The 23,298-nt window shown below is 51.7% G+C and overlaps 1 protein-coding gene across 3 annotated transcripts; it reads left to right on the forward strand.

Moving 5' to 3' along the window:
- The first annotated feature begins 39 nt into the window (after nt 1-39).
- On the forward strand, nt 40-22,878 carry LOC115082032 (mitochondrial chaperone BCS1). 3 transcript variants are annotated; one of them, XM_029586292.1, is made up of 8 exons: nt 40-218; nt 900-1,285; nt 7,770-7,909; nt 10,687-10,881; nt 15,508-15,571; nt 17,829-17,998; nt 18,782-18,899; nt 20,184-22,878. In XM_029586292.1, exons 2-8 carry the CDS (start codon nt 966-968, stop codon nt 20,434-20,436), a joined length of 1,260 nt encoding a protein of 419 aa, XP_029442152.1. In that variant the 5' UTR covers nt 40-218; nt 900-965; the 3' UTR covers nt 20,437-22,878. The 3 variants fall into 3 exon arrangements, with proteins under 3 accessions (XP_029442152.1, XP_029442154.1, XP_029442153.1); XM_029586293.1 differs by lacking the exon at nt 40-218 and adding an exon at nt 270-375; XM_029586294.1 differs by lacking the exon at nt 17,829-17,998.
- Nucleotides 22,879-23,298: the final 420 nt, after the last annotated feature.

The following is a 23,298-nucleotide window of genomic DNA, read 5'->3' on the forward strand; positions in this document are numbered from 1 at the left end:
ATCAGCCTGTGCAGTCTCTGAGGAGCGGAAACCGGAAGTATGCGGGCTGCTTGGGTGGAGCCCATGGCGGAAGTATCGTCTCCTCCTGCTCGTCCCAGAGCGAGGCTTGACACTCACGCGGTGCCCGTCTCCGCTTCCGGGAGTGACTGAGACGCCCAGGCTGCCCTGTAACGGGGTTTGAACGCTGCTCTCGCTTTGATGGCCCGTGGGAGCGGCAGGTAAAGGACAGGGGGTGGGGAGGCTCAGTCCGGGAGAGTAGTGGGGCCAGAGGGCGATGCTGGAGATCGGAATCCGGGGGTCACCTCTAGGAAGGTGCACGTGTGATCAGCGGACAGCGTGGTGCACGTGTACCGGGAGTGGGACTGACGTGTGATAGTAAGGAAACGGGACCGAGAATGGGAGTCCTTTCGCCGAGAGCCTGAGCCAATTCCCAATCACTGACACTCTCCCGTAATAAGGGATGTGGGCCATGTATAATACTCAGCCTCAGTCACTCGCGTCTTCCATCCCTGATTGCACACACAGCAAGAGAGCCTCGCTCACCCCACACACCGTGACGGGCTCTCGCTCTCTCCTCCATCTCATCGCTCACCCCACACACCATGAAGGGGGTCTCACTCTCCTCCCATCGCTCATCCCACACACCATGAAGGGGGTCTCACTCTCCTCCCATGACTCACCCCACACACCGTGAAGGGGTCTCGCTCTCCTCCCATCGCTCACCCCACACACCGTGATGGTTCCTAATGAGCTGGAAACCCAAAGAAGCAAGAGGAAACGGTTCGGAATTGGGGCTGCATTATTGCATATGTTCATAATGACTTAAGGAATTAAAGTTTAGGCAGCCATAAGGTGGAAGAAGAGACTGTAACTTTTCCTTGGCTGTTTCTCTCTCATAGGGCCTTGCTTCCTCTCCTTAGAAAGAAGATGTGGTGGTGGTGATATTGAAGGGCAGTGCCCAGAAGATGCCTTTTCCAGACTTTTTGGTGGCATTGAAAGACAATCCTTACTTTGGGGCAGGTTTTGGACTAGTGGGCATAGGCACCGCCCTGGCGTTGGCACGTAAAGGGGCTCAGATTGGAATGATTGCATTCAGGCGCCACTACATGATAACCTTGGAGGTGCCCAGCAGAGATAAGAGCTACCAGTGGCTGCTGAGTTGGATTGCGCACTATGCCAAGAGGACACAGCATCTGAGCGTGGAAACCTCCTACCTCCAGCACGAGAGTGGGCGCATCAGCACCAAGTTTGATTTCATCCCTAGTCCTGGCAACCATTTCATCTGGTAAGACCAGCCATGCTGTGGGAAAAGGAGACTGCATGGGCTGTACACATGCACATAGGCTCATGCTGAAGCCTGGGAGGGTGGAGATTGTGTTCTCAGACAGGAGGAGACTGAGTGTGGCATTGCAAACAATCTGTGAACAGCTACATATTTTCTGCTTTCTTCTTCCCCCGCCTTCATCTGGCTTTCTGCAGGGAATCATCATGCACGTTGTCTCATCTCATACCTTCCCATGCAGTTCTCATCAGGGGGCCATTGCACACAACCTGACTTCTGAAACCTCATCTAGCCCTCATCAGAGAGCCAACATGCACAGCCTCTTATCATGCTTTCTTGTCCAGCTCTTATCAGGGAGTCGCCATGCACAGTCTTGCACACAGCACCCATCCAGGGGCTTTCAAGACCATATTACTCTAATTTTGCAGTCTCTGCATTGACTTGGTCTCTTTCTGCATTATCATTCAATATAAATTAATAAGCATTATTCATTGATTGATTAACAATGTACACTCGCAATGGTTTGTAGCAATTAAGAAAATTCATATCCACTCCAGAACTCTTTGATCCTCTGGCCAGAGTTGACTAGATATCCAGTCTCCTAAAGCAGCTCACTTTGACGAAACCAGGGAGCGAGCCTTTTCTATAGCAGGCCCCTCCCTCTGGAATTCTGTCCTGAAGGAAATAAGTATGAAAGAGCACAACCTTTTTAAAGAAAGCATATGAATGCTGAAACACTTTGCCTTACCTCTAGAGGCATGTCCTACCCCCTGAGATAGGAGTTCTTTATTTGTATTGTTTTTATAATTTGGTTGCCGTTTGTTACACTGACTGTGAATGTATGATTGTACCCCAACCTGAATGTAGGAAGGGGGGGGTAATAAACATTTTAAAATTAAATAAAATTCCCTGTACGTACCCGGATCAGCCCAGACTCCTCGGTTTTGCCTCCCCTCCAGCAGATGGCGACAGAGAAAGCTTTGACTGACTCTGCCCTATATCCTGAGGTGTCACCTGCAGTCCCTCAGTATTTATTCTCTGTCCCCAGCAGATGGTGGAGGTGCAGAATCCTGCAGTCTGTGGTAGTTTGCTTTAAAAAAAAAAAAAAAAAAAAAAAAGGAAAGCGAGTCGAACAGCTTATGCGGCCGTCTTCACGGCCTCCCAGGGGTTGTCAGGTTCTGAGGGGACCATCCCCCCCTGGTTCTAGAGGCCGCTGGAGTTGGGGAGGTTGAGGACCCTGCATCCACTCCTGGCTAGGGTGATACCAGGGAGCCTAGCTCACTCATCCTAATCGGCGCAGGACCCGCAGAGCAGCTAAGTATTAATCCAAAGTTTCTCCTGGCAGTTGCCGCGAAGGCAGTGTTCATCCAGCGGTGTTTTTTTTACCTCCAAGGGGGGAATAGGGGACCTTAGCAGCCAGTGAGGCAGTTTTTCTTCTTTCTCCTTTCTCCCGCCAACTCGCCGATGCTGCGTGGTGCAGCCTGCTGCGGGGGTCCCGGGACGGTCTGTGCTCTGTGATTCGGCCGGCCCGCACTTCGGGAAGGAGTTTTTTAAGTACTTTTCACGTGGCGACGCAGCTAGCGATGCAGGGAGGGTCGGATCCCCCTCCCTTGTCCCTACAGCAGGCAGCCCCCGGGGGGGGGGGGCATCCTGCGGGCAGTCGGCCTCGAGGAGATCTCCTCCTCCTCCTCCTCATCCTTTTCTACAGAGTTTATTAGGTTCCTGCATAAGGCCTATAAATTGCAGAAGGCACATAAGAGATGCCCAGGGAGTGGTTCTGTGCCACTTTCTGGGGTCCAACCATCCAGAATTTCAAGACTCTTGGAACAGGGCTCTGCTCCGCGGGTCAAGCATCCCCTTAGGTCCGGGGTGGTTCATTCTCAGGAGGAAGGTACCTCTGAGGACTCCGATCCGGACGAGCAGGCTCACCGGGACAAGCCCTCTCCAGGGGCAGATCTCGGGGGTGATCCCGATCAGGAAGACTGCCCTAATCCTCACATGGCGGACGGGGATGATCCCAAGGTGGTCCGTCTTTTTTCGAAGGGGTGAGCTAAGTCCTCTTATTCTGGCGATTTTAACAGACTTGGGTATTGAAGCCCCGCAGTAGGACTCTCGGATGGGGGATATAGATCCTGTGATGGTGGGCCTCAGGGGTCCAACTATGTCTTTTTCTGTCACCTACCTACTGTTCTGTGAATGGGACACCACAGATTTGGGCCTGAAGCTCAGTAAAGCGATGGACAAAACTGTACCTGTTACCAGAAGAAGCTTTGGAGGTCTTGAAGATCCCAAAGGTGGATGCCGCTGTGTCTGCGGTCACTAAAAAGACTACTATTCTGGTGATGGGAGCCTTGGCCCTTAAAGATCTTAAGGACCGCAAATTGGAAGTATAGCTCAAGCAGATTTTTGAAGTGTCCGCCTTAGGAGTGCTTTATATGACCTCCTGCGGACTTTGGTTTGATCCAAGGTGTCAGCGGTTTCGGCTCGTAGACTCCTGTGGTTGAAAAACTGGTTGGCGGATGTGTCCTTTAAGGCGCAACTCGGCTCTCTGCCCTTCAAGGGTAAGCTGCTATTTGGAAAGGACTTGGAAGATATGATACAGTCCTTAGGAGAGAGCAAAGTACCTAAGCTGCCGGAGGATCAGCCCAGGCCTAGTAACTTCTTTTCCTTGCTCGCCGGCTTTCGAGCAAATTGGAGATTCCATTCTTCTCGGCCGTCTGGCCCTCCTGTGAGATAATCTTCGGGCAAACAATAGTCTTGGTCATAGTCCTTTCATGGACGTTGTTTTGGAAGACCTGGGAACCCCCATGTAGCAGGTGGAGTTAAATCCGCCCAATGAAGCGGGGCCGGTCCATTGCCCGGTTCCAGTGGTATGAGGCAGACTGTCTCTGTTCTACGGGGAATGGGCCAAGTGGACGTCAGACCAGTGGGTCCTCAAGGTGAAAAGTCAAGGTTACGCTTTAGATTTTGGTCATCGACTGCGAGATCGGTTTCTCGTCTCCCTGTGTTCCTACAAAAAGAAGCATCAAACAGTATGAGACACTCTGCAGTGTCTGCGAGATCTCGGGGCCATCATTCAGGTCCCTCGATCAGAACAGCGGAGGGATCGTTACTCCATTTACTTTGTTGTGCCAAAAAAGGAAGGGACTTTTCAGCCCATTCTAGACCTCAATAGAGTCAACCGCTGTCTGAGTCCCCAGGTTCCAAATGGAGACCCTCAGATCAGTCATTGCTCGGTCCACAAGGGAGAGTTCCTCGCGTCCCTGGACTTGACAGAGGCATACCTTCATATTGGTATTCGCACCGATCACCAGAGGTTCCTGAGGTTCTGCATCCTGGGACAACATTTTCAATTCCAAGCTCTACCATTTGGACTGGCCATGACTCCCACAACCTTTACCAAGGTGATGGTCGTGGTGGCAGCACAACTCAGGAAGGAAGGTCTTTTAGTCCGTCCGTATCTGGACAACTGGCTGATTTAGGCGAAAATGGAGTCTCTTTGCCGTTCAATGGTTCACAGTGTTCTCTCTCTCTTGCAGTCCCTAGGTTGGGTGATCAACTTCGACAAGTCACCTGGCTCTCTCCCAGTCGCTGGAGTTCCTAGGAGCCCTGTTCGACACTCATCAGGGGAGGGTATTTCTTCCCGAACCCCGCCTTCTCAAGTTGCAAGGACAGGTTCGAGGTTTGAAGTCCAATCCTACTTCAAGAGTATGGGATTATTTGAGGGTCCTCTGCTTGATGACATCCCCTCCGGAATTGGTTCCTTGGGCCTTTGCTCGTATGAGACCACTGCAGTCCGCATTGCTTTCCCACTGGAACCCATTTTCCGAACAATATCACCTTCCCCTTCCCCTTACCGATGCGGCTCGGTCCAGTCTGGATTGGTGGTTACTGGCGGACAATTTGCGACGTGGGGTATCTCTGGATGTCCCCAACTGGACGGTGGTCACCACGGATGCCAGTCTCTCCAGCTGGGGAGCAGTTTGTCAGGAGACATCGGTCCAAGACCAGTGGTCCAGGGCGGAGGCCCAGTGGTTAATCGTCTGGATACCAGGGCTGTGCGGTTGGCGTTGCTGGCTCTTCAGCCCCTCCTGCAGGGAAAGTCAGTTCTAGTTCTGTCCGACAACGCAACCGCGGCAGCTTATATCAATCGTTGGGGAGGAACCAAAAGTCAACCGGTGGCATTCGAAGCGCAGCAGCTGATAATCTTGGCAGAGCAACATCTCGTCAGCATAGCAGCCTCTCACATCACCGGGGTCGACAATGTTCAAGCCGACTTTCTCAGTCGTCATTATCTCAACCCCGGAGAGTGGGAGTTATGCAAAGAGGCCTTTCAGCGGATATGCAACAGGTGGTCCAGACCAGCGGTGGTCCTTATGGCAACATTTCAGAATTCCAAGGCCCCTCGATTTTTCAGTCTGAGGCGAGAATGGGGAGTGGAAGGGGTGGATGCCCTAGTGGTTCCCTGGCCGAAAGACGTTCTTCTCTACATGTTTTCGCCATGGCCTCTGATCGGCAGAATACTGAGACGGATAGAGGCTCACCGGGCGGAGATCATTCTAGTGCGCCGGAGTGGCCACGCTGTCCGTGGTTTGTGGATTTGATCAGTCTGCCAGTGAACGGTCCCTTACGGTTTCGGGATCTGCCAAACCTTCTCTGTCAGGGTCATGTTTGTTTCGAAAAGGTAGAGCGGTTTTGTCTAGCAGCATGGCTTTTGAGAGGCACCATCTAAAGAACGAGGGTTATTCAGACACGGTAGTGGCTACTCTTCTGCATTCACGTAAGCCTTCTATCTCCCTGGCCTATGTCAGGGTGTGGGGTGTTTTTGAGTCTTTGTGCGTGAAGCACCAGTTAGATCCTCTGCGGGCTTTGGTCTCCAATATTTTGTCCTTTTTTGCAAGCCGGTTTGGCTCAAGGATTGTCCTTCAGTTCCTTGCGCGTGCAGGTAGCAGCCCTTGGTTGTTTTCGTGGTAAGTTGAACGGCGTGTTTTTAGCAGCGCATCCGGATGTAGTGCAATTTCTCCGGGGAGCAAAGCATTTGCATCCTCTGTTCAGGATCCCTTGCCCTTCTTAGAACCTGAACTTGGTGCACAAAGCCCTATGTGCTGTCTTTGAAGGATCTTACGTTGAAGGTGGTGTTTCTCGTGGCTATCTCTTCTGCGCGCAGAATATCGGAGCTTCAGGCCTTATCCTGCAGGGAACCCTTCCTAAGGATTACTGAGGCGGGAGTTTCCTTGAGGACTGTGCCTTCTTTTCTGCCAAAGGTGGTCTCTTTTCATTTGAATCAGTCGGGGGAGCTTCCGGCCTTTTCCGGTTTGGACCGTTCTGATCCCTCTTCTAGGGAGCGCAGGAAGTTAGATGTGCGCCGCGTTATGTTGTGTTACCTGAAAATAACCAACAGTTTCCGTATGTCGGATCATTTGTTTGTGCTCTGGAGTGGTCCCAGAAGAGGGCATAAGGCATCTAGAGCCACGATTGCTCGATGGTTGAAAGAGGCTATTGAGTCAGCGTATCTTCTCGCTCTCGGTCGGTTTGAGGGCTCATTCTACTCGTTCGCAAGCGACATCGTGGGCAGAGTGTCAACAAGTTTCCCCACAGAGGATCTGTAGGGCAGCGACTTGGAAGTCGTTACAGTTGCTCGGCATTACCGATTGGATGTCCAGGCTCGGCTGGCTTTGGGGAAGGAGTTCTCTGAGCGGGACTCTCAGGGTTCCTTCCCGAGTAAAACAGCTCTGGTACATCCCAGGAGTCTGGACTGATCCGGTACGTACAGGGAAAGGAAAATTGGTTCTTACCTGCTGATTTTTGTTCCCGTAGTACCACGGATCAGTCCAGATTCCCGCCGATTTTCTGCGTAGAGGTTACAAAAAGTCCGCTCATTCACTGTTTTTCAGGCAATCTGCAGATAAGTGCATACAGTATTCCAATTTTTGGCAAGTTCTCAGATGTTCTAGTGGGTTTTGCTTCCACTTGGGGTTCGTGAGTTGGTTGGTTTCATTCCTATCCCGAGTGGGGTGTGGTCCCAATTAAGTTTGGTTTGCTCAGTTTTGTTTGTGCAATTCTGCTTTCATATCGATTAATACTGTTGGACTGAGGGGTGTCGCCTCAGGATATAGGGCAGAGTCAGTCAAAACTTTCTCTGTCTCCATCTGCTGGAGGGGAGGCAAAACCCAGGAGTCTGGACTGATCCGTGGTACTACAGGAACGAAAATTAGCAGGTAAGAACCAATTTTCCTTTATGTACACTTTCCTGATGCTGAAATGCTAAAGAAATGCTTGCGTGTGTCCGCCACTGGGCTTTGGTTGAGAAGTGGTAGCTAAGAGTGGTGCTTGGCTCTTCCTCAGCCTCTGTCAGCAAGTGGAGTAGGAGCTGGCACTGGGCTCTGAAGCCAGGTCTCGGAGCAGGCACCAAAGAGCATTCGATCCTAGTCTGCTAAGCGATTGTGATGTACGTTTCTCTGAAGCAGACTGTCTCTCTCCTGTTCAGGTACAAACGGAAGTGGATCCGCGTTGAGAGGAACCGGGAGAAACAGATGATAGATCTGCACACAGGGACCCCGTGGGAGTCTGTCACGTTCACTGCTATGGGCACCAACCGGGAGATCTTTTTTAACATCTTGCAGGAAGGTACCTGGAAATCTTCGGATGCAGCGAGTAGGGCAGTTGATTTACTGAGAAATTCTAGGGGGTCAGAGCATTGACCTGGTAATAAGGAGTAATGTTGGTTTGCAGGTTCTAGTCTTGGTTCTGCCACTAACCCTGTGACCTTGAGGTGAGTCACTTTATCTCCCTGTGCCTCAGTTCTAATCCCAGCTCTGTCACTGACTCTGTAACCCTGAGGTGAGTCTCTTTATCCCCCCTGTGCCTCAGTTCTAATCCCAGCTCTGCCACTGACTTTGTGTGACACTGGGGGGAGTCCCTTTCTTTCCCTGAGACTCAGTTCTAATCCCAGCTCTGCCACTGACTCTGAGAGACCTTGGGGTGAGTCACTTTATCCCCCTGTGCCTCAGTTCTAATCCCAGCTCTGTCACTGACTCTGTAACCCTGAGGTGAGTCTCTTTATCCCCCCTGTGCCTCAGTTCTAATCCCAGCTCTGCCACTGACTTTGTGTGACACTGGGGCAGTCCCTTTCTTTCCCTATGCCTCAGTTCTAATCCCAGCTCTGCCACTGACTCTCTGTGTGACCTTGAGGTGAGTCACTTTATCTCCCTGTGCCTCAGCTCTAATCCCAGCTCTGTCACGGACTCTCTGGGACCCTGGGATGAGTTGCTTTATCCCCCTGTGCCTCAGTTCTAATCCCAGCTCTGTCACTGACTCTGAAACCCTGGGGTGAGTCACTTTATCCCCTTGTGCCTCAGCTCTAATCCCAGCTCTGTCACTGACTCTCTCTGTGACCCTGGGGTGAGTCACTTTATCTCCCTGTGCCTCAGTTCTAATCCCAGCTCTGTCACTGACTCTCTGTGTGACCCTGGGGTGAATCACTTTATCTCCCTGTGCCTCAGTTCTAATCCCAGCTCTGTCACTGACTCTCTGTGTGACCCTGGGGTGAGTGACTTTATCCCTCTGTGCCTCAGTTCTAATCCCAGCTCTGTCACTAACTCTCTGTGACCCTGGGGTGAGTCACTTTATCTCCCTGTGCCTCAGTTCTAATCCCAGCTCTGTCACTGACTCTCTGTGTGACCCTGGGGTGAGTGACTTTATCCCTCTGTGCCTCAGTTCTAATCCCAGCTCTGTCTCTGACTCTCTGTGACCCTGGGGTGAGTCACTTTATCTCCCTGTGCCTCAGTTCTAATCCCAGCTCTGTCACTGACTCTCTGTGTGACCCTGGGGTGAGTGACTTTATCCCTCTGTGCCTCAGTTCTAATCCCAGCTCTGTCACTGACTCTCTGTGTGACCCTGGGATGAGTCACTTTATCTCCCTGTGCCTCAGTTCTAATCCCAGCTCTGTCACTGACTCTCTGTGTGACCCTGGGGTGCGTCACTTTATCTCCCTGTGCCTCAGTTCTAATCCCAGCTCTGTCACTGACTCTCTGTGTGACCCTGGGGTGAGTCACTTTATCTCCCTGTGCCTCAGTTCTAATCCCAGCTCTGTCACCGACTCTCTGTGTGACCCCGGGGTGAGTCACTTTATCTCCCTGTGCCTCATTTCTAATCCCAGCTCTGTCACTGACTCTCTGTGTGACCCTGGGATGAGTCACTTTATCTCCCTGTGCCTCAGTTCTAATCCCAGCTCTGTCACTGACTCTCTGTGTGACCCTGGGGTGAGTCACTTTATCTCCCTGTGCCTCAGTTCTAATCCCAGCTCTGTCACTGACTCTGTAATCCTGAGGTGAGTCTCTTTATCCCCCCTGTGCCTCAGTTCTAATCCCAGCTCTGCCACTGACTTTGTGTGACACTGGGGCAGTCCCTTTCTTTCCCTGTGCCTCAGTTCTAATCCCAGCTCTGCCACTGACTCTCTGTGTGACCTTGAGGTGAGTCACTTTATTTTCCTGTGCCTCAGCTCTAATCCCAGCTCTGTCACGGACTCTCTCTGGGACCCTGGGATGAGTTGCTTTATCCCCCTGTGCCTCAGCTCTAATCCCAGCTCTGTCACTGACTCTCTCTGTGACCCTGGGGTGAGTGACTTTATCCCTCTGTGCCTCAGCTCTAATCCCAGCTCTGTCACTGACTCTCTGTGTGATCCTGGGGTGAGTCACTTTATCTCCCTGTGCCTCAGTTCTAATCCCAGCTCTGTCACTGACTCTCTGTGTGATCCTGGGGTGAGTGACTTTATCCCCCTGTGCCTCAGTTCTAATCCCAGCTCTGCCCCTGACTCTCTGTGTGATCCTGGGGTGAGTCACTTTATCTCCCTGTGCCTCATTTCTAATCCCAGCTCTGTCACTGGCATACTTCATCTTAATTTCTGACTTTATTCTGCACTACTAAGGGTCCTCTGTGCTGGTTGCATATCTTCTTTAATCCCATTACTGTTGTTGCTGGCATCACCTGCACAGGGTTTCTTTGTGTGAAGAGAGATTTCTTTGTGCTTCTCACAAGTGTTACCTCCTCTTGGCTTCGTGTTGACATGAGCCTCAGTTGTGGAATTTCCTCTTCTCTCACAGTTTTTCTCATGTGCAGTATTGATACCTGAGAGGTATTTGAATGTCTCTATCATGTCTCTCTTTTGAGTAAAGATATTTAGGTCCTTAAGTTGCATTTCGTAGAACTTGTGGTGCGGACTCGGCATCGTCTTGAGAGTTCTTCCTGTGGATTCTTACTGTTGGTTTGTGTCCCCTGAATGCCAAAAATATATACGTGGGTTTTTTTTTTTTTTTTTCTTTTGAGTCCTGCTAGTACAGGGCATCTGTGGTGCATCCCGTGAGTTGTTACGGCACCGCTGAGACCAGTTTCCCCTCTCCTCACAGCCCGGGAACTGGCGCTGCAGCAGCAGGAGGGGAAGACGGTGATGTACACTGCCATGGGCGCAGAATGGAGGCCCTTCGGCTTCCCGCGCCGCCGGCGCCCCCTCAGCTCCGTGGTGCTGGAGCAGGGAGTCTCGGAGAGGATTGTGCAGGATGTGAAGGGCTTTATCGATAATCCCAAGTGGTACAGCGACAGAGGTGAGAAGCTCGTCTGTAACGTGAGTGGCTAAAGGAACCTGGCGGGAGACAGTGGGGAAGCAGCTTTGACGGGAAAGAAAATTTTGTATTATATTTACATATTTCAGACAGAGTAACGCGGGCTTAGAATGATCTTCTGCCCCATAGTCAGCTGGCCAGTTCTTTCACGCCCATGTTTCTCAGAGTTAATAGAAAAATGCTTATAAGAACTTATCTGCTTTAGATATGGCTACCAGTGCCTTTTCCTGATGGTTGGAGAAGCTTAGAGATTCTGAGTATAGTGAAACACAGAATCTGATAGGAGAAAAGGACCATAAGAGCAGTCTAGTTTCTGTCCCGATATCCCATACACCCCAGCTGATCTCCGACTACTATGCATGTTTTGCCTCCCTTCCTGGGGGCCTCAGGAGCCCCTAGGTATGAAGCCATCCACTGTGATCCAAAATCTCTTGCCAGGGAGAAAGGCCTGACAGTCCCAGACTCTCACAGGACTAATCAAGAAAGGACAAATGACCGTACAGTTAGAAACCAAAATAAAATTCAGAAGAAAGGAATACAGAGAGCTTCTGGAGGTTTATTATGCAGTTCCTTAGCATTACCCCTTACATCCGCTTGGGGTTAACTCTGTGGACATTTGAGGGCCTTGCCAAGCACTGCTCGGTCCCATCTGCTCTGTACATATGCCCCTACACTGGCAACTTCCCCTCCACCAACTGAATCCCCACTTGACTTGCAGGCAGAGTACTGCCCCAGAGCTATCCCCTGGTGGTTTCTAGAGACATTGAGATCTCACACAATCCAACAGTCACACAGTTCCTAGAAGTACACCTACAGACCAGATACAAAAATTGCTGGGACCATCAATCGGTCACTGGACAGAGCTAACAAACTATAAAGTTTATTAAGTAGTAAGAATAGTGAACAGAAGAAGATTTGATTTGTAAATGGCAACAGGTAAAATAATCCATCCAGTTTTATGCTAACTTGACAAATTTCATGGTACCTACCCAGTGGCTGGGGAGCTTCAGATAAGGCTGTCCTCACAAGGATGGACAGAGCCGGGACAGGATCTTGGTACAGATCTGGTTCCTTTGCACTCACAGCCAAGACTGTAGAGTTCCAGCAGCTTCAGGTCTAGTTCTCTGTGGGCTGCATCTGAAGGACCAGTCAGAACACAAAGTAATAGCTTTCTGACCAGTGGCACTGCAGAGTGTTACGGTCTTTCAGCTCCCTGAGGATACTGAGAGATGTCCTGTCCAAGCCTCATTCTGAGTCTCCGTGTGAAGGCCAGAACACAGGTTAGCTTAAGGGAAATGAGCTCTCTCTGGGGAAACACAAGTGCCAGGGCAAAACAAAGCATCATAGTCCACATTAAAAAAAAAAAGAAATCATTTTGCTAAATTTCCCTAAAAAATTTACTTTCTGGTTTGGAGTTATTTACAAAATATGCCTCAAGTTTTACAGTTTACCAATGACAAAATTATTGTTATTATCAGATGTGTTCACTCCTTTCTCTAGCCCAGATTTTTCATTCTTTCTTCAATCTTCAAATGATAACATTTCTACTAGGGCTACATTGATAATCACATTTGTTTTAGAGTTTGATAAAGATTTGTTTTTCCAGCAATACTTTAAGTATCAAGGAAATGTATTTTGTGGTCAGAAGGTACAAGTTTTTCCTGATGTATCTGGAGGAACCCAGATCAGGAGTGCCTTCAGTTAAAACATGGATTTCCTGAACATACCCAGATCAGTCCAGATGAGTGGGTTTATGCACCCCTACCGGCAGATGGAGGCAGAGAATAAGCCTTTGAGGCGCTGCTACGTAAGAGAGAGAGAGTGCCGCCTGCAGTCCCTCAGCATTTCTCTGACTCCAGCAGATGGGAGAGGTGCAGACCTGCAGTCTGAGAGAGAGAAGGCTAGTAGAAGCAGCACCCTGACGTGTTAGGCTCCTCAGGTCGAGCCGGGCGTCCAGGGGGTTGGGATCCCCTGTCAGTTGCTCGACCCGCAATGCGCCGTGATCTTGATAACCAGGGGACTGGCTCCCTCCAGACTGCCGAAGCCCCGGATCCAGGAAAGTATCCCTGGTTGGTTTTGCTAGCAGGTAAAGTTTTGGGGGGGGGGAGGGCAAACAGCTTGAGAGCTGGGGGGGTGGACGGCGCGGCCTGCAGTGGTGCAGGAGCCTTTAAGCAGTGGGAACTGCTGGCTGGGACAGACAGCAGGACGCGCGGGGGTCCCGGGAAGGAGTTGTGCTGGTGGTCAGCTCTGAGGCGTCTGGCGGCGCGGTGGCTTTGACGCGGCCGCGTTTGGTTTCCCGTGTGCCGCCGGGCCTGCGATCGGGCCTCCCTGCAGCAGTGGCTGACTCTTTCCCCCCATGCGTGTTGGTAGGTGCAAAGGGTGTGAGAGATGCGGCTCGGGGGAGCGCTTAAGGCCGGCGGATTGGGAGACCGCGTGGCGTTCGGTGGTGCGGGTACATGCGCACGGAGGCCTTGCCGCATGTGTGTGGCCTGTAGGCAGCGCGCTTAAACTCCCGTCCCTGCTGCCCTTCAGGAGGTGCGGGTTCCTCAGCGGGCATTAAGCATCCGAGTCGTTTCCCCCAACTTCCGGGGTTGGGGTTAGTGACGGCCGAGGAGTCGGGGGGCCCAGGTCGCGTCTGCGTCCGCGGCGGGTCCATGGATGGGGCGTCCTCTTCGGCAGGGGAGCCTACAGACACTCCCCCTCCGGTGGGGTGAAGAGGAGGACTCCTGAGGACAGTCCAGGACAGGGGCCTGATGGTCTGGATGATTCTTCGCCGGAATTTGTGCTTCCGATGCATAAATCCTTCCTGGCAAGGATAAGAGGTCGTGAGATGGGCCCCCCCCCCCCCCCCATGCCGAAGAAGTGTAGGAGGGCTGCACGAGGGCCCGGAGGTTTGCTGCAGAGCCTGCACTGGACCCCAGTGACGGGGAGGATTCGGGTGATCCACAGGAAAACCCTTTGGGCCGTCAGAGGGTGGATCTGGATGCTGACGGGGGCGGTGGCACCTGGGGCGGATCCCGATGCGATTAAGGACAACCCAGATCAGGATGTTCCCTGTACGTACCCGGATCAGTCCAGACTCCTGGGTTCTTTCATCCGTGCCAGCAGGCGGAGACAGAGAAAGTAAAACTGCCCCTGCTTTATCTACGCTGATGCCCCCTGCAGTCCCTCAGGATTTCTCTGTCTCCAGCAGTGCAGGACCGATGCTTGAACCCTGCAGTTTGGGCCAGTATTTTTTTTTGTTTTTGGTATTTCTTGATTCTAAGTTGAGCCTGCCTCCCAGGGGGTCGAGAGTAGCCCCTACCCGGTTTGGTTGAGGAGGGGCTGGGGGTCAGTGACCCTTTTGTACGCCCGTGTCTTGGAGAAACTGTGAGGTGCACATCCGGTGGTCCGGATTCCTTCCCTGTCACAAGTTGGCTCCCAAAATTGATTTTTTTTTTCCTCACTTTTCTCTCCTTTTTAATTAGTCTGCTGAATTGGGCTGGACGGCTCTCTTCAGTGCTAGGAGGGGAATCCTTTCCTGAGGCTGCTTTTAGAGCAGTAAAGTTAGGAGCAGGTAGGACAGCTTGCGTCGTCTCTCTCTCCCCCCCCCCTCCCCCCGGCCCTCCGCGGTTTTTCTCTGGTTTTTTACTCTTATTTATACTTTTTTTCCCTGCTGCTCGGTCGGGCCGCCGACGCCACGATGGTAAGGGGGAGTGGCGTGTCGGGCATGCAGGTCGACCCCGGCGAGGCTGAATCACCGTGGTTTATGTGCGGCTTGTATTTCGGGGGGAGATGGTCCCTTGGAGCTCCCTAGGCTGGCGAAATGATGGAGAGCTGTTCCCTGCCCCTTCCCCGATGGCTCCGGGCTCGGCAGAGACCATGAGGCGTCCCAGTGCGGTAACCGTGGGAACGGCAGCCATCTTGAATCCCCGGCGGTCGGAACTGAGTTGCTGCAGGCTGAAGAGGATGCCCCTCCAGTGCTTTTCCCGGTGCTCCCAGATCCTATAGAGGGACAGGGGTATCCGGTAGGACCCCGGGGGGGCCCATTTTTGCCTCCAGCTGATAGTGGGCAGTCCAGAGACCCTCCCTTCACTGCTGAAAGACTGTGGGGTTTGTTTTTTTTGTCAACTGGTGGTTCAAGTTGTCTGCTTTTCAGAATATGTGGGCAGTTTTAGATCATGGTTTGGGTTCTGGGCTGCAGTTTTTGGGGGGTTTCCAGCCCTATAGTTTTCCCTGTTAGCCAGAGAAGGGCGTTTTGGGCTTACATCTTGGCTTGGGTACAGGTCAGTACTGAGGGGCTGCAGGTGGCACTCGGTTATGTAGCAGAGCCTCAAAGTTTTGTTTCTCTGCCGCCTTCTGCTGGTAGGGAGGCAAAACCCACTTGAATGGACTGATCCTGTGGTACTGCAGGTAGGAGTCGGTTTTCCTTTCTTGCTTGTTGCATAGTTTTGCTTGGTCCTGTGATGCTTTGTTGTCTGTCTCCATGTGTGATTTGTTTCATGCTTCTGCCTGCTGGCATATAATCTGTGAAATATGGATGATCAGGTTATTTCTTGCACACTTCCACGTGTTAATATGCAGTTTGCCCTCCGTTGTGTGTAATAATCTGTGACTCTGTGTTCGCAGGCATCCCCTACAGGAGAGGGTATTTGCTATATGGTCCTCCCGGATGTGGGAAAAGTAGTTTCATGTAAGTAGCTTTTCATGATATTTCTAACCCCTCTAGCAGTTGAACTGCTGCTCATTGATGTGAGCGTGGCTGTGATTTCCACACGATCCCAGATTCCCTGGCTTGAGTAATGATCTGCTATGCAAATGAAGGCAACATTTGCTGATTTCCTGCCTCTGGGGACTCTTGATGGTTCCTTAATACAGGGATAGCAGTGCAAGTCCTGCCACCGATGCGTTCAGCAGGCTGGAATACAGGCCGATGGTTGAATTTTCTCCATGGTCTCTCGGCAGATGTTGTCTTCAATGTTGCGTTATCACAGCTGGAGTCTTGGTAGATTATAAGAGCTTTTAAAGGAGTCGCTCAGGTGCATGAAATAGTCATCGTGGTTTGTCCTGCAGCCCTGCCATGCCCCTGACCTGCTTTCTTCACTACTGATGTTCACTGAGCCTGCAGAGATGAAGCTCGAGAGAATGCAGGAGTCTGCATTGCGCTCCTGGACCTGGCCTTGCTCACCTGTAGTGGTTCTCTTACTGTGGCAGGGATATTTTACTGATTGAAGACATTCCTGGGCTTCTCCTGTCTGCCATGCCTACCTTCTGGTACCCTCTTACTGGGCTGGTCTATAACTTGCTGTGTTTTTTTTTTGTTTTGTTTTGTTTTGTTTTTTAAGCTTTTAAGTTTTGTGTGGTGTCGTATTTACTTTCTAGTTCCATCTTTGGACTGATTTTACTTATCCCCAAGGGTTTCCCGTGGTATTTTGCAATGTTGGGTTACATAGAGCGGCACTTATCTTTTTGATAGGTTTCATTTGTCCTCTGCCCCAAGCTCATGAGCATGGATTAGCCTCGCCGTGGAGACAAAAGGCCAGAAAGCCTGGGAGAGAGAATCCCTAGTTTCAAAGAAGGGAGGGGACAGCCACACATCTAGGGCCTGTGGCACTGCACCAGGCGTAAGTCCTCTGTTTCCACGTTGGGCTGAAATCGTGGCCGCTCCGTGTAACATACTCCATGGCCACCCCATACAGGAATCTGCCACGGCTACCGGAGGGGTTTTGGACAAGAGCCTTGCTGGTTTGGCGTCTCCCTGTGCCGGGTTAATTATTGGACCTGGAAGAGCCTCCCGGTGGTAGAGGCCAGCACTGTAACAGAACGTGAGCATGCGTGGGAATAGGGTGGAGAGGCCGGGTAAAGACATGGGGTGGGGGGAACTGGAGAGAATCGGAGAGGAAGTCAACTGGGCAGACCGGGCGGGTCTGTCGGTCTTTTTCTGCCGTAATGGGTAGACTGTTCAACAGGGTTTACCTGCCAATTTAAGGAGTTGTTGGCCGCCTGAACTTTTGAAAATTTCCTAGCAGAGCCACATCCAAAGTTATCCACTTGAGATGTTGCCATTCCCAGAAGCTGGGTTGAGTCGGGGGAAGGAGTTGGGAGTTAATATATATTATTTTATTTATTTAGAAATGTTTATATTCTGCCTATAGTGGTGAATCACAATAAGTATACATCCCTTAATAATCATGAGTACATGCATTACAGTAAAACACAAACGTACAACCTCATTCCAGAAGAAATGAGAGAGTCAAACTTCCTGCTTAATCTCCTGAGAGCAATAATGAAAAGCCTGTGTACACAGGGGAGCTTTGAGCTGCTTTCTGAACACACGGATGTCATTGCTAAGCGCCTAAGGCTGTGCACAGACTTCCACAGTGTGGGTCCTAGCCACTGATAAAGATCCCGACCGTGTCTCGTGCAATCGTGCTGAACGCAACTGGGAGCTTATGCTTTCAATACATTTCCCTGGCAGCGGGCACCTTCTCTTTTTAAGAGCCTTATAAGCCAAACCTAATATTTTAAATTTGATCTGATATTCTATTGGCGATATACGCTCCCGGCGCTGACAGCCACATACACTGACCAAGCTGCAGGACCTGAATTGCCCTCAACAATCCTACAAATAGAAAATTACAGCTCGAATGCTTGGATCACTGTCTGGATTTAGCCGGCTAGTTCAAATTTTCAGCGCTAGCCAGTTTAACTGGCTATCCCCGTTTTGTAGAAGTGGCAGGTTGAAATCTAGCCAGCCGAGCGGGTTCCTGTCTGTCACTGTGTTACTCTCAGCTGATTATATCTGGCTCTGGTGCTGCCGTGATGTGGAACGATCGTAGGAGATTCCTCAGGTGCAGCACGGATTTAAAACCCGGGCGTCCAGATTCTGCACAGATCTGCAGCCTCCTGGCAGCCCTGCTGCTCTCATGCACCTCTGTTTGTCCTTGCAGAACGGCGCTGGCGGGGGAGCTGCAGTACAGCATCTGCCTGATGAGCCTGAGCGACAGCGGCCTGTCCGACGAGCGGCTGAACCACCTGCTCAGCGTGGCCCCGCAGCAGAGCATCATACTGCTGGAGGACGTGGATGCCGCCTTCCTCAGCCGCGACTTGGCCGAGCAGAGTCAGTGCTCGCTTCTGATCCACCGGGGCCCCTCCAGCATGGGGCAGGGGAAGGGGGTTAGCTATCGGAGGAGCTCGCAGCTAGGAGGGGATTTCTAGCGGCGGAGGCAGCTGGAGAGGGAGGGGGCTCTGGTGCTACTTCTGGTACCTCTCATTCTGCACCTGATCATACTGTTAACTTACCCTGAACGGAGCAAGTCAGTGGGGAATCTTGCTTTGGATTCCGGTCCTGGTCCTGGCCCTGACCCCTCCCGGGTCTCCTGCTGGCTTGGGTCCTGGGTGATGGGACTTCTGCCTCTCCTGCTGTTAGTGGCTCGCTGAGCAGTGGAAGGAGGTGCAGACGCAGCTCTTGTGTGGTACTGGGGTGAGAACAGCTGCTCGCATCCTCTTCAGGGTTCATTAGCACTGATACAGCTTAACAGCACTTGTGCACGGTACCTCTTACTGTATAAGAGTGTTGCCCTGTGGTTCTCTGAGCAAGAGCCCCATGAGATGAGGAGGATGCGTTTTGTGAACACAAACTTGCATGAGGTATCACTTTTTTCCCATAAAAGGTTTTGTGTACAGCACTTATAAAGTCTTACATAGCAGTCATCAGTTTCACGTTTTATATAAAGGAGTGGCAGTGCCGTGCGCTGTGTGGGGGAGGCTCAGGCTGGCAGAGGGTGGGCCTGCTGCAGAAGTAGCACTTAGAGCCTCCAGGGGAGGGGAAGGAGCCTCGGCCATCCCCTGCGACCTGGGCACTCTGACTGCTGAATGTCTGTCTGTCTCCTTCCTCCTCCAGACCCCACCGTGTACCAGGGCCTAGGGCGCCTGACCTTCAGTGGCCTGCTGAATGCCCTGGATGGCGTGGCCTCCACCGAAGCCAGGATCGTCTTCATGACCACGAACTACATCGAGAGGTGAGCGTAGGGGGGGGGAGGGATAGTGCGAAGGCAGGAGAACGAGGGGCGCCGCTGAAGCTTTCGTAATCTCTGCAGGCCACGGGGCCTCCGTGACTACTTCCTGGTAACGGGAAGAGGAACTGCAGCCGGCAGGCGTTTGCTACACGTTTTCCTCTTCTGTGTGGTGTAATGCGATGCGCTCCTTGGACTTAAAATTAACTTAAAAATGTTTGGGTTGGGCACGGGCTTTCCTAGGGGGCCTGCCACGCTGAGTTCCTCTCCAAACCCAGAGTTAAATGCGAGGGGTGAACGGGAGTGAGAGCTGCAGGCAGCTCGTATCCCCTCCTGCTAGTGAATCTGGAGCAGGCTGGGGTGCGCACCTGTCCAGCTTCATATTCAGTGCATAGACCAGGGGTCTCTGTCTCCCAGCTTTCTCTGTGTGTTTTGTATCCTTGAAGGAAATCCTTCGTTAAGGTTGGACTTTGTTATGTAAATTAATTTGCATTTAAAGGGACCCTCAGGCTCTGCTGCTCACTCCTGCAGCCGCTGTCGGTGGACATTGGCTAATTTTTCTGATGCTTGAGGTCCCAGTAAAACTACAAATTCCCTCTTTTTCTGAGTGTTTGGAGGGTTTTTTCCCCATTACCTTGCTTTGTCAGCTGCAGGGAATAATCTAAGGTTTCCTTTGCAGAGTAGTCTGTCATTCCAGGTTTTCCTTAGCATAATTACACACACACACCCGAGGTTATTTCTAATCTTTTATAGTTCTCCTTAGAATTCAATTTTTTATTCAGCTTTCCAACTAAATCTTGCATGTGCACTTAACTGAATAAGGTGGAACGCTGTTCCCGCACTCCACCATATCAACTAAACAAAGGTTCCAACGTCAGCAGCCAGCAGATTCGCTAATAAAGCCTTTTATGTGCCTACGTGCAGTTAGCTAAGCCCTTAGTAAAACCTGCATTGGTTTAAAGGACCAATGTTACAGGAGTCCACAAATGCTGTTGTATGTTCCTCTCTGCCCTGGCTTTTCCTTGGGATCCCATTATAGTGAGAGACGAATAGCCCTGTCCCTGTTCACCGGTGGCTCAGAGGGAGCCACTTATAAGCCACAGCTCCCACGGTTCACATTCAGCCTCTGTTTAACAGATAAGAATGAGAGAGAAAAAAAAAGTGCGAAACTTGCTGGGCAGACTGGATGGGCCTTTTGGTCGTCTTCTGCCGTCATTTCCGTGTTTCTATGCTTGTTAGGACCTGGCTTCCATGACATGTGGTTAAATTGTGCCATCTCTGTCTGCACAGGTTGGACCCAGCTCTGATCCGCCCTGGCCGTGTGGATATGAAACAGTACGTGGGACACTGCACGCACTGGCAGCTGGCACAGATGTACCTGCGTTTCTACCCCGAGCAGCCAGCGGCAGTGGCGGACAGGTTTGCAGTTGCGGCACTGGTAGCCTCGGACCGGATCAGCGCCGCCCAGGTGCAGGGCCACTTCATGCTGCACAAAGCTGACGCAGAAAGTGCCATCAATAATGTGCAGGCAATCGGCATCTGAGCAGGTTGTGCAGGCGCGCAGCAAGGCGCCTGTGAGTGGCGAGCTCCAGCGGTGCTGCAGAATGAGATTTCTGCTTCATTACCTCATAATGAGGTCACCTTATCAACAAAAAATTAAAAAGAAAAATTATTTTTAGAGAGAAGCCCTGGTTTTGAATCATTGGAGTGTTTGTGTTTCATCCAAGCCTGAAGACAAGTTTACCTGACGGTACGTTCCAGAGGTCAGAAGCTGAAGAAGCAGGTCCTTCCCCCAGAGGGCACTGGAATATCGCTGTCCTCATGCATACAAGCAGAAGCCGCTGCCTGGGGACGTCGCCCGCAGGATGGGAGCGATTCCTCTGACCATGGGCACTGGAATATCGCTGTCCTCATGCATACAAGCAGAAGCCGCTGCCTGGGGACGTCGCCTGCAGGATGGGAGCGATTCCTCTGACCATGGGCACTGGAATATCGCTGTCCTCGTGCATACAAGCAGCAGCCACTGCCTGGGGACATTGCCTGCAGGATGGGAGAGCTTCCTCTGACCATGGGCACTGGAATATCGCTGTCCTCGTGCGTATGAGCAGCAGCCGCTGCCTGAGGACGTCGCCCGCAGGATGGGAGAGATTCCTCTGACCATGGGCACTGGAATATCGCTGTCCTCGTGCGTATGAGCAGCAGCCGCTGCCTGAGGACGTCGCCCGCAGGATGGGAGAGATTCCTCTGACCATGGGCACTGGAATATCGCTGTCCTCGTGCATACGAGCAGCAGCCGCTGCAGGATGGGAGCGATTCCTCTGACCATGGGCACTGGAATATCGCTGTCGTCATGCGTATGAGCAGCGGCCGCTGCAGGATGGGAGAGATTCCTCTGACCATGGGCACTGGAATATCGCTGTCGTCGTGCATACGAGCAGCAGCCGCTGCAGGATGGGAGTGATTCCTCTGACCATGAGCACTGGAATATCGCTGTCGTCATGCGTATGAGCAGCGGCCGCTGCAGGATGGGAGAGATTCCTCTGACCATGGGCACTGGAATATCGCTGTCGTCATGCGTATGAGCAGCGGCCGCTGCAGGATGGGAGAGATTCCTCTGACCATGGGCACTGGAATATCGCTGTCGTCATGCGTATGAGCAGCGGCCGCTGCAGGATGGGAGAGATTCCTCTGACCATGGGCACTGGAATATCGCTGTCGTCATGCGTATGAGCAGCGGCCGCTGCAGGATGGGAGAGATTCCTCTGACCATGGGCACTGGAATATCGCTGTCCTCGTGCATACGAGCAGCAGCCGCTGCAGGATGGGAGCGATTCCTCTGACCATGGGCACTGGAATATCGCTGTCGTCATGCGTATGAGCAGCGGCCGCTGCAGGATGGGAGAGATTCCTCTGACCATGGGCACTGGAATATCGCTGTCGTCGTGCATACGAGCAGCAGCCGCTGCAGGATGGGAGTGATTCCTCTGACCATGAGCACTGGAATATCGCTGTCGTCATGCGTATGAGCAGCGGCCGCTGCAGGATGGGAGAGATTCCTCTGACCATGGGCACTGGAATATCGCTGTCGTCATGCGTATGAGCAGCGGCCGCTGCAGGATGGGAGAGATTCCTCTGACCATGGGCACTGGAATATCGCTGTCGTCGTGCATACGAGCAGCGGCCGCTGCAGGATGGGAGCGATTCCTCTGACCATGGGCACTGGAATATCGCTGTCCTCGTGCATATGACCAGCGGCCGCTGCCTGGGGACGTTGCCTGCAGGATGAGTGTACCTGCTGGAAATGTCATATGGGTCCTGGGGTCTTCAGGCGTAGAGTTGTAGTAGTTCTGGAGAAAAGATAATTGTTTGTGGGTTGGAGTAGTACAGGACTTAAACATCTGTATCAGGGACCTCTGTGGTTAGTTCTTCTCAGGAACAAAACAGAAATGAGATTGCAAAGGATTTGGAACCGCCACTGTTTGTTGACATAAGCAACGTCCAGCCAGAGCTACAATAAATACAAGCAGAATGCCATGGAGTAAAGGCCGCAGGGAGAGATTTCAGATCAGGGCCTGGCTACCAGGTAGCCACATAATACGTTGGCACGTCTGACAGGTTGCATGCCTCTACCTTTGTCTTTCATTTTTCATTTACTGAAAGCTCAATTTAACATCCATTTATTGGTCTATAATAAAAGGTAAAGATTTTTTATGGGAGGAAAATACAAGAAATAAAATTGCTGTAGATAAAATAGAAAACAGAGGTGTGATGTTAGTCTAACCAGGGTACAAAGTGCATCACTAAATGAGGATTTCCTGTTCATACCCAGATCAGTCCAGACAAGTGGATTTATGCCTCCCGACCAGCAGATGGAGGCAGAGAACAAAACTTTCAGGCACTGCTACATAAGTAGAGTGCCACCTGCAGTCCCTCAGGATCTCTGTCTCCCCTGCAATCTGGTGTTTCAAAAAAAAAAAAAAAAAAAGAGAGAGAGAAAAGGGGAGAGAAGAGATCTGTGCTCCCCGAGGTGTTAGGTTGCTTTGTGGGCCATCCCTTGGGTAGATCAGGGTGAGTGGGGGGTTGGTGATCCCTGTTCTGGTTCGGCCCTTTCGGGGGAGATGTGTGAAAGCCAGGGTTCCTGGTTTCCTCACCCCTCTGGGTCCCTGGCACCCTCCGTGTTCAGCCTCCTTTCAGAAGCAGGGAAGTATTTTGATCTTCTTCCCTTTCCTGGTTTGTGTGTCTGTCTCTTTAACTTAAGTTTAAAAAAAAAAAAAAAATGGCAGCAAGAGCAGGTCTGAGGCAGTGATTGAGTGGCTGCCGGGAGGCAGGTAAGGGTGAACGGGGCAGAATTCGTTTGTCCGATGGGGCCAGGTGCCTTTTCAGCGCTGGACAGCACCGCTGTTAG

This window comes from Rhinatrema bivittatum, unplaced genomic scaffold (genome assembly GCF_901001135.1).
Source record: "Rhinatrema bivittatum unplaced genomic scaffold, aRhiBiv1.1, whole genome shotgun sequence".
Taxonomy (NCBI): Eukaryota; Metazoa; Chordata; class Amphibia; order Gymnophiona; family Rhinatrematidae; genus Rhinatrema; species Rhinatrema bivittatum.